Below are 10,799 nucleotides of genomic sequence, written 5' to 3' on the forward strand. Positions count from 1 at the left end.
ATGGGAAACTCCCAGAGACTCCAAGCTTCCTTGCACGACTGGATGGGGGGATGGGGTTGGGTCTCAGCACTTCAGGGCTCTGCAGTCAGGGGCTTCAGCTGCTTCTGGACTGGAACCTACAATGTGCATCCTCCATTTTTGGCATCTGCCTAGACTGAGCTGAGCTGCTGCTCCCTTCACACTGGTGCTCCAGTTTGCAGCATGTCCGGCAGGGCTGGGGAGGGGCTTGGCTTCCTCCGCCTAGACTGTGGGCTTATGTGTGGCTGGTGCACCCCAGCACATCCTGCTCTGCCTCTTCTCTCTCCTCCTTCCCATGCAACAGCTGCATTGGCGTCTCCCAAGAGATGTGATCAGTGGTGGGCTCATTTGGCTCCTGTTAGCCTCTCGATGTCTGTAAGAGGGAGAAAGGGCAGGAACACAAATCAGAAGAACCAAACCTTCAAGCCGAGTAGTTTTTTCCACAGCACAAAACCACTGCACTTTGGTAATGCTCATTTGCAACTTCCCTGAGAGCTGGCATTGCTTCAAGAGAGCCCCCAACCCCCCGCAACCTCCGCTCCCCTGTGGGCTGGCAATGGATAAAGGGAGTCTGGGAGAATTTCTCCTCTCTCTGCCTGGCTCTGATGACTGAGGGAATCACATGCGAGAAGCTCTGTGAATGTGGGGCTCTGTGCAGTGGGGTGAGATGTCAGACATGGAGCCCAAAGGTGGGGTTGTCCTGACTCTGCAGTAACTTCACTGCAGTGAGAGAGATTTCAGAGCTCAGCTGCAGGGTTCTGCCCTGTAAGCGTGTGTGGGGCTGGGGCAGAAGTGGGGCAGTGCTGCACTCATGGAAGGAGTAGGGCTAAGGTGGGCCCCGTGGCACAGCCACTAAAGCCCCTGTGTGCTGCGTTCCAGCCGGGCTGGCTCTGCCTGGCTGGGGTGGGGTGAGGCAGCTCCGTGCGCTGCCATTCCTCTCCCCCCAGCCGCGACTCCGCGACGAGCACCGCACTGGGAACCTCTGTCCCGGGAGCTGCTCTTGCCTGTAGGCTCCGCCTCCCGCTGCTCCCATTGGCCAGGAATCCTTAATCCCACCCTGCCCTACTCCTAGCCTCTTCCAATCCTGCTCTTTCACTCCTGACTCCGGCTCCAACCCTCGGCTCGACCTCTACCACCCTGACCACTAGGCCCCACCACCCCTGCTCCAGCCACTGGGCCCAACCATCTGTGCTTTGGGTGTCTGACACCAGCGATATGGAGGAGTCGTTCACCTCACTGCTTTCCATGCGTGTGGCCCTGCTTTTGTCAGCTCCGGTTTTCATCTGCCATTGTGCTGCCCAGTCACATGGCTTTATTAGATCCCTTTCAACTTCTTCAAAGTCTTCTTTCTATGCCTCACTGACCTACATAATTTTCTGTCATCTGCCAATATCCACCTCCTGTTCAGTCCCTGTTCCAAAGACACCGTTGGAGGAACCTAGCAGGACAGACAGGTCTTCTGTGTCGGTCCCGGTTCCCTAGTCGAATGCGGAACCAGACACGAGATTTCCAAGCTTCTGCAGCCATTTGTAATATCTATGGAGGATGCGCCCTGTGGTCCTGTCAGATGTCAAAGGCACTTCCTGAAAAGCTGAAAGAAAGAGGAAAGGGGTTTGAAAGCCCCATGGAGCTGATGCGACTGGGGCCTAGGAAACCTCCCCTTCAGATGGGCCATTGCCACATGCTATTAGCTACCCAAGAGTCTGGGGGCACAGAAACAACAACTCTGCTACTCCTAAAATAGCCCTGGACAGAAGGAGGCCCCATTCTGTGCGTAACTTCCCCCTCCTCAGCATACACACGTCCACACACACGACCACACACTAAAACACAGGCAGGTGGGGGCAACTGTTCTTGAGATGGAACAGAAAAGTGACAGCAGCAGAGGTGTGAAATCATCCAACATTTACGCACAGATCCGCAAAGGGATTTAGACTCCTGACGTCTACTGAAATCCTTTGTGGCCCTGGGCCTTCCTTCCTTAAGAGGTCACAGGGAAAGATGTTTCCAATGTGCACTCAGGGGATTTCCTAAGAGCTGATAAGCAAGTTCTGAGTGGTTCCCTGCCCTGAAATCTCTCCATTACGGGGAGAGCAAGTGATGAATCTTTTCCCTAAAGAGGGTTATTGTCATCATCATCATCACCCTTAATAATAACAACAGTCCTTTTCAGTTCTGTCAGGCCTTCCTTTAGAGACGTTCTGACCTCTGTGAAGACAGTCTCCCCACACCGCTCTAAGCCTACGTCTATTCTTAGGAGCTAGGGATGGAATTCCCCTGCTCCCGTACACATATTGGGGCACCTCGATGAAAGCTCGCCTGACTTCCTTCTTCCTTAAACATTGTCCTGAGACAGAGAGGGCCACATTCAAACCCAGGGTGTGTTTAGGCCCTGTGCTGCACCCCTGTACTTCCCATAGAGGCACAAACACACAGAGGTATTTCCTTACCTTCATACAGGCAGGAGATGCCACCTTCATTCACTGTTTCAGACAACAAGTCGCAGTAATGCTGGATAGTATTTCCTAGACAGACAACGAATCTCATTACTTTTCAAATCCTTCACTGAAAACTGCTAAAGATGCAGCCATTCTCCCAGGACAGCCCTTGGGAAATTAAATACATTCCTTACATCTCTTCACAAAGCACATTAGATAAAGCATCAGAAGGCCAGAAGTCACTGAGAGACTGATTTCCAAAGGAGATTGAATTCACATTATGCTGGTTTCCCTTAGGTGCAGCCAAAGAGGAGTTGTGGGCAGGGGAAGTTGGTGCAGTCGATGCAGCTAAGATGCTCCCTTCATCTTGGAAGTCATGTTAATTCTCTCTCTCTCTCTCTCTCTCTCTCACACACACACACACACACACACACACACACTTTCAGGCTATTTTGGGGCTGTCGGAGGGAAGAGAGCAGCAGTCGAGAAAAGGGTTTGAAGGAAGCAGTTCAAAAAAGCTGGAGTGAAGTTGCTCTGCTTACCAATGAAGAGGGCTGCAGAATGTCTGATTGTTGTCTGTGAGCTTTCCAGGTAGTCTAAGGGCTGGAAGAGGAATTTGGGGATGTGGCTCTTGTTGTTCTGCATCTACGAAGAAAGAAGGAAGAAAGGCACAATATACAAATGACATGTTCTTCCCACAAGGACTAGTCCAGGGAAGCCAAAGCATAGAGCCAGGGCATGGCAACAGCCAGTCAGCCCATGCGCCACAGCAGCACCTCTCTGGAGTTACTAGTGTGTTCTCCAGAACCTCAGCTTTCATTTTAAGAGAGAAAAGTTTGCAGGTCTGACAGTTGTGGAGAAAAATTTCAAAAATGTGAAGGGATATCTGTAACTCCTGCAGAAATGAACCAGCAGAGAGGCTGGAATCGAGTCCTGCCACCCGCCGGAAGCGAATGGATCCTCAGGGTATAGGGTTAGAAAGGTCTCCCTCAAGTCTCCATTCCCCACTCTGAAGGCACAAGGTATTGACCTACCAAGCACTTCCAGGCACACTTCAGGAGCTGTGTGGAGCCATCCCAGGCCATGCTGCGGAACAGCGTCTTCAAATGAGCCCACCTGAGATAGACTGCGCAGCGGAAGAGCGTCAGTTTGCATCTCTGCAAGAGAAGGGGAGACCAAGGGGGTTCTGACTGAGAGACGGACAGTCTGGGGGACATGGAACCTTCCCCATCCCTTGTTGTCCTGCTTTTCCTGCTAGTAGAGATTCCTATCATTTGTTGTAGACAAGAGTGTGCTCAGGAGAGGGAATTGGCTGGAAAGAGCCAGAGCCGTCCTGTCTTTGGATGGTTTGGGGCGGTTCCCCAGGGCCCTGCACTTCCGGGGATGCAGGACCTGGGCCATGCTGGGGCCAGCAGCAGTACTCCCGGCCCCGCTACGCTATGCGCCACCTCGCCAGCTCCCAGCGTCATTGGGGAAATGAGTGGGTGGGGGCTTGTGGGAAGAGGAGGACTAGAGATGGGGCAGGGGATGGAGCAGGGGTGGGAAGAGGTGGGGTAGGGCATGGGGGAAGCGATGGCGTGGGGGTGGGGCTTAGGGCAGAGTAGGTGGTGTTGTCCCAGGCCCTGCGCCCCTCTATGGACGGCCCTGGAAAGATTCAGAAGAGATCTCCACAGCTTGGTCCTTAGGCGCAAAGAGACTGCATGAGAGCGTGAGTCAGCTTTGGGATCCCAAAGAGTCGGACCGAAGGGGCCCCCAGATCAGGCTTCCCTCCACACCCATTGGCCAACAAAGGAGCGCAACGTTCTGGTGAATGTGGGACGCTGGGACTGAGAATTCTCCAGGACTCAGGGATATAATCAGGCAGCGCACCACTTTCACAATGGCTGTGGGCAGATATCAGCTCCCTGAACGGAAGGCACTTCCAGATTCTAATGCTCCCTTTTCTTTGCGTGCTTGTTAGGTAAGCTTGGATCAGCAGTGCCCAAAGGCTGAGGCCTCTCTTGCAGGAAAGGTCAGGCTCTTCCAAGAAGAAGGTTTTTCTTGCCAATTGTGCGTTTGCGGAGAATGGGAGCACTAAGCTCTAGCATGGAGTGAATGCAGGGGGGCAGACTCTACTGGCAAGGGCTCTGGTCAGTTATATGGAGTGGGGCCCCCAGGGATTAGGCTCTTGCCCTTAAGGCATAATGAGCGTGGCACTTACCAGTTCGCGCTCAGATCGGTCTCAAGGTGCAGCAGCAGCGGAGCAAGCAGTTGATCATTCCTGCTGCACGAGGTTTTCTGTCTCTTCACGCTGTGACCAGTTGCCAGCATGTAATAAGGACTGGTCGCGCACACGTGCCCCCTCTCCTTGGCATAATGAGACACAGGGAGGGGGAACCCGGTTAAAGCCCGGCAGGATCAGACGAAATGCCGCGAGTCCTAATCTGCACCTGCTGCTCATTCCCGCTTGTTTAACTGACTGTCTGGGGTGCAGTGGGCCACCGTAGGAGCGTCATAAAGACATCTTGTGGCAGAAGAGGGCGTAGACAGTCAGGCAGTGCGCCGATTGGTGTCCTAGACACAATGTGTCTGGAGAGCACAGGAATCCTCGAGCCTTGGAAAGATGAGGGAAAGGACGGGAAGGCGGCTGGAGACGCAGTCTGGGGAAGGGAGAGCAAACGCTGGAGCCTTGCGGAAAGTGCGGCTACAAAACACAGCATGTGTCCCATAAGGCAATAGATTTGTCTCCAAATCTGAACTTGCGTCCAAATTTGAGTACGTCAATGAATTCCTCTAACTTAATTACCAGCTTAGATCTGATAGCGCTGCACCAAACCCAGGTTCTCTATGGTGAGCCTGACGTGCGCCGTCTCGCCCAACCATACCCTGGGGACCTCCAAACTCAGACTGCCCTCCGATCCCACACAAAGGGACAACTAACCACTTCCCTTCCCCCCCTCCTTACCCTCCCTCCCCAGAGCTTCCCCTCCTCCTGTACACTAGGAGATTACCCCCTGTTCAATCCCTTGAAAACACAAACACAGAGAGATCCAGTCTTCTCTCCCCTCACCCAGAGGCTACTCGCAAATCTCAAACTTAGTAAATCAACAAAAGCAGCATTTCCCCTCCCTCGGTCTCAGCACCTTTAATTCAGAGACAAAATTAAATCAGCTCTAAAAGAAGCTCTTTTAATAAAACAGCCAAAGAAAGAATAAAACTGGTCTCCTGTAATCAGATGTCGATGCAAATATTCACACGGGTACTTTGCTCTATAAAAACTCCGAATAAACCAGCCTTATCCGAAAAACATCTCCATTAGAGAGCGAGAGAGCGCGAGAGACAAATCACACCAAACAGATATAAAACCTATATGGCTCTCTCTACCTGTACTACACACTGGAAACAGAGATCTAGAAGCCCGTAAGAGACGGGCGCAACCCCCCTCATGTAGCTAAGAGTCAACAGAGACACAGAACAAAAAGACCCACACCCAAAACGTCCCTCCCTTGAATTGAAAAATTTGTTCCTGTTGTCTCGGGGTCCTGGTTGTCCTGTCTATATCTTTACAGGTAAAGTAGAGAATTAACCCTTAACTATTTTTTATGACGCAGTCTTTGCCTCTTCGCGTGCCCTCTGAGAGCTGGGCATTCCAAGCCACCCTCTTCCCTGCGGAGAATCTCCACCGTCTTTGGGGCCGGTGTTCTCCAGACACTTGTCATGCCCAGTGCAGCACGCTCCCCAGGCCAGGCACAGCAGGCGGGCGCATGGGCTGAGGCTGAGTTTGCGGCGAGAGCTCTGGAACGAGGGTGGCGGAACAGCAGATTCCCCACCGATGCAAGGGCACCCCTTGGAGGCTCCATGGCAGGCTAGGCAGGAGAAAGGGATGCGCGAGGAGTGGACAAGGCACCAAAGACAAGGCCGGATGGCGAATGGGGTTCTCTTTGTTCCCAGCCTTAATGTTCAATGAATGGCGAAGCAGACTGCACAGCCTGGGAGAATGAGCCAACCTCCCCATCCAGGAGTAGATGTCCCACTGATGCATGGCCCCCAGGACACGCCTCCATCCAATGTCACAGCCAACATGTCCATGAAACACGAGCTGGCCGTAACGATTGCCCTGCAGCAATGAAGAAGGCACTCATACTATCTGGTCGACAGCCGGGCATATGCTGCTCCATCCCACGCCCACTATGAAACCCCAGCTGGCTATATGCCCCAATGGCAAAGTGTCACTCCCGTCACCTGTGCCAGCTGCTCCGTAACCTTGTCTTTGCTCACCCTCCTCCGTGCATCACATCTGGCAGTCCGGGTCAGGCTCTACGGAGCAGGGACCACGTGGTCTTGATTTCGCTGCGGAAAGCCTCCAACATTGTGAGTGCTGGGTTAAAACAACAAGGCTGTGTGGGATCTCGCCTCACGCACGGAGCTATCAAAAAGATAGACCTATTGGCGTCCTCGATGCGCTGCGCAGTCCACCACCTCAGCCTTTTGGCTGGAGGCACAAACGCAGCAGGCCGCAACGAACTGATGTACAATGGGAATTAACTTGGTCCTGCCGTCCTGAGGAGCTCGATTGTCGAGTATGTCTCAATGGGACAGCCTGTCTGCGAGAAACTGGAAAGACCAAATCAAGCTATGCGGTTGAAAGGGAAGCAGAAGTCTAACCAAAGTGGGGGTAACTGATTCCTGGACACCATCATCCTACAATATGGTCTCTTATCCTGAACATATAAGTCTCGGCTGTGCATGGAGCCAGGTCGCGCCTTTCAGTTGTGTCATTCCCAGAACTTAGACTCTGCAGAAGCACAATACACCCCAGGGACAGGGAATTCAGCCCCACTGAATGCCATGGAGCGACCCCTGGGGCAGAAGAAAAGCAGAAGCCCAGGAAAAGGTGAGGAGAGAAGCATGGCTTTGGGGCACTGGAGAAAAATCTCCTCTAGTCATATGATCCTATCTAGGCACACCCAGCCAGGAGCGATCTCATCCTGTCTCTCCCTCCGTCTCTGTACCATGCCCCATGACCATCCATGTGCGGAGAGGAGCTAGCTGGCTGTAAGGCTCCTGAGCTGCTGACAATGTGCCCCAGAGCTTACTGGCCTGAGCTCCTCTCCAGAAAGCCCACTTGTGCCTGTCAACTACTGAATCTCACCTCAGTGCAGAAAGTCATGGCAATATTTCTCTGCTCCTCCTCCTCCCTTTGGACAATGGTGACGGCCTCTCTGAAAACTGCAGGGAGCTGAGGGTTCTCAAACTCGATCATGGCTCTGAAAGATGGAACAGAAAGTCCCTTGTGGTTATCAAAGGGGAGAGAGAGTTCCTCTCTAGTTGCTGGGCTGAGATGGCAGCCTGGAACAGAGGACTATTTCATAGGGAAACTTCCGGCTCCTACTTTGCAATCATGCCAACACCGTGCGAGTAGTAATTGCGAGAGGCTATCATTTCCCAGCCCTGCTGAAACTGGATGCTGGCAAATTACTTCCAGTATCCAGGAATGGAAAAAAGAGTGTTGACAGCCTCCACTGACGTGCTAATGACAAAAAAATACCAGTGTCAAGCAACGAGATCAGCCCCAAGCACGGCAAATCTGCACAAGCCCTGGCACACACAGCATGGTCAGCAGGAGCTAGCCTCCCCGAGGATAGATCCAGTGTAATGATATGGTGCTTCCCTGCCCAATGGGCCCTGTGGACACTGCAAGTTCATTGAGTTTGTAACCGGTTAGTGACACTGTAGCTTTTTAAGATGGTTGGTGTCATCACTCAATGCAGTTTACTACTTGATTCTTTATTGTGGCAGGTAACAGGACTCAAGCAGGCATGTGGGGCCGGATCCTTACTTGGTGTAGGTGAGCAAAGCTGTGTCTTCTGGCGCTCTCTTTTTCCCATGTAGATGGAGGCCCCGAACTGTGCCCACAGAACTAGCTGAACCGGTCCCCCTTCCTCCTGTCTACCTGTGAGACTGACATCCTGCGTGCCTGGCCCCATGTGCTGCTCGTGTGGCTCTGTCCACGTTCTGGGACGGAGGCCCACAGATTTGCTCAGCAGGCACTGATAAAAGCACCGACACTTTGGCAGGTGGCACATGTGGATGGCTGCACAAACATGATTGCTGCCTGACTGTGTAGTGCAAGCAACTGGCCTGTGGACGGAGTCAGATGAGCGAGTGTGACTCACAAGAACACACGGCTCTCAGCCCTTTTCCCTCCAGAGAGACCTGCACCGAACTGAGCCTGGGCTAACTCCAGCACCCGAAGAAATGAATGGCCATGAAGAGACCACATGTGTTTAGCAGAAGCAATCTTGTTTTCCTTATCCTTTCAGCCTTTACCTTAGGAAATTGAGGCAGCTGGATCCTCCTTGGGGTGGAGTGGTGCTGGCCATGTAGGTCCTGGCAACGTGCAGATCATGACACACTGCAACTTGCCTGAGGAGAGGATGAGCATCTGGGGATACATTTGCAGGATGGCTTCTCGTATCCCCATAGGAAAAGGACCTCGTAATGGTCCCTCATTGCCTGGAGTGGGGACAAATTTTCACTCAGCTATCCAATCTGCCACTGCCCCATTGACACTCGCTTTGTCCTTTTGTATGTCTCATTTCTCCCCAGCCTATAGAAAAGAGATTGGCTTGCTGAGGGGGAGGAGAATTTGGAGGCTCTGAACCTACCCATTCTGGAACGGAAGCAGGATGAAGCCCTACGGGGTCGAAGAGTCTGGATGAAGGTTAATTCCCATTATTTCCATAAGGTGCAGACCTGTGCTGTTGGATTTCAGCCGTGACTGGCGGCTGAAACCCCTGAGGAGAATCTATTCTCATAGCCCAGTGTTTCTGGCCCAGTCAAAGTGGCAGACATCTCATGATCCAGTGCTGGGAAGATTTCAGTCACAACGAGAGAGCCGACTGGATCTTGCAAGAGACACCGGAAATCCAGACTGCACCTGCTCACTAAAGTGCCACCTAGAGCGGAAGACAACAGGGCCAGGGTACCAGCAGATAAACCACTTCAGATCCGTAACTTTTCCTGGGTGAAACTTTATTTACACCTCTTGGGTTTGCTAGGAGGTGGCCAGGACGCACTAAGGCCTGGTCTGCATTACAGAGTTATGTCAACCCAAGGCCCCTCACCCAGCATCACCCTAACTATGGATTTTCCTTCCCATCGGCAGAACTGCCCCTTGGTGCCAAATTCAGAACTCCACCTCCACAATTGGCAGAGAGTCCAGATTGATGCAGTTACGTCGATGCAGTGTCAGTGTAGACACAACATCGCGTACGTCAACTGGCTTTCAGGAGCCTTCCCACAATGCCCCACCCTGACCGTACAATCGAGACGAGCGCTTCTGGTGAGGACGTGCACTGCCGACACAAGCAGCAAAGTGAAGACACACACAAGGGATGGAATTGCTGTGGCGGCTGTAAGCCAAGGTAATGCAGATCGGCTTCATTGTGTAGTGGAGCCGTGGCCTGAAACTAAGAAGGGGTGAAGCTCCCGTACACACACCCAGATGCACCATCCTCCCTGCAGTGGCAGGTTCTCAAAGTGACATCTCAAATCTCACTTACAGCCAGAGACACATTGCCGCTCTTCTCCTCCCTGCATCTCTGCTGGAGCTTGTCCAGCAGCTGCTGCAGCACCTCCCTGGGGAGCTGTGGTTCTTCTCCTAAGGCCTTCCACAGCTCAATGGCACATCTGCAGATTCAGAAAGAGAAATCAGACCTTCCTTGCTTGGCCACCTCTTGCCCTCCCCAGGGAGAGGCTTGGAAAGTGGGCAGGAAAGGCGTCTCTCAGAGGAGACACCGATTGGTGCAGGGAGGCTGAGGCAGGGCAAGTCTCATCGGAGAAGATTGTATTTAGTCCTTTCCCTAATGGGTTATTGTTCCTGAAACTAGCACCGCTGTTTCCAGGACAGTGACCATATACTGACCACAGAGTGACCACCACACTGTGACCACCAGACTGTGCAACATTCTGCTCTGTTCCACTAGGGTCAGTCCCAAGGAACTTGCCTGACCTCACTGGAGTTACTCTGGCTATTTGGGGGTGTAACTGAGACCCAGCATTTGGCCAAGTGTCTTTTAGCAGCTCAATGCTACTGTCAGACACTGAATCAGAACATGCCCTGATAGTCATTTGACTTCCAAGTTTGGTGAGGAAGATCGGACATGGTGGTCAAGCCCTGGGGACACTGAGAACTAGGTTGGACAAACCAAGAGCAAATGGTCTGGATTTAAAGTCTTCAAGAAGCTTGACTGAAATTCTGTGCCAACGCTGCCAAGTTTCTGTAGCTTCTGAGCACTGCTCTCCAGTGTGACACAGATTTGTCTGTGGTCAGTGCAGAACTGCTTTGCAGAGGATGCTGAG

General features: G+C 52.6%; 1 protein-coding gene across 1 annotated transcript; it reads right to left on the minus strand.

Annotated features, from left to right (window-relative positions):
- Positions 1-362: 362 nt before the first annotated feature.
- LOC142047957 (maestro heat-like repeat family member 5) lies at positions 363-8,818 on the minus strand. Its single transcript, XM_075073829.1, has 6 exons — positions 8,766-8,818; positions 7,588-7,702; positions 3,491-3,613; positions 2,999-3,101; positions 2,430-2,543; positions 363-391 (listed from the first exon to the last, which is right to left on the minus strand). Exons 1-6 carry the CDS (start codon positions 8,816-8,818, stop codon positions 363-365), a joined length of 537 nt encoding a protein of 178 aa, XP_074929930.1.
- Between the last annotated feature and the right edge of the window lie 1,981 nt (positions 8,819-10,799).

The sequence above is a fragment of the Chelonoidis abingdonii genome, chromosome 19, assembly GCF_003597395.2.
Source record: "Chelonoidis abingdonii isolate Lonesome George chromosome 19, CheloAbing_2.0, whole genome shotgun sequence".
Lineage (NCBI taxonomy): Eukaryota > Metazoa > Chordata > Testudines > Testudinidae > Chelonoidis > Chelonoidis abingdonii.

Excerpts from the sequence above, each read along its gene's own strand:
- LOC142047957 (XM_075073829.1), bottom strand. The coding sequence starts at position 8,818 with ATGGCCAGCACCACTCCACCCCAAGGAGGATCCAGCTGCCTCAATTTC. Across the intron at positions 7,703-8,765 it reads AGCTGCCTCAATTTCCTAAG|AGCCATGATCGAGTTTGAGA; the intron begins GTAAAGGCTGAA and ends TCCATCTTTCAG. Across the intron at positions 2,544-2,998 it reads TTCTGCAGCCCTCTTCATTG|GAAATACTATCCAGCATTAC; the intron begins GTAAGCAGAGCA and ends TTGTCTGTCTAG.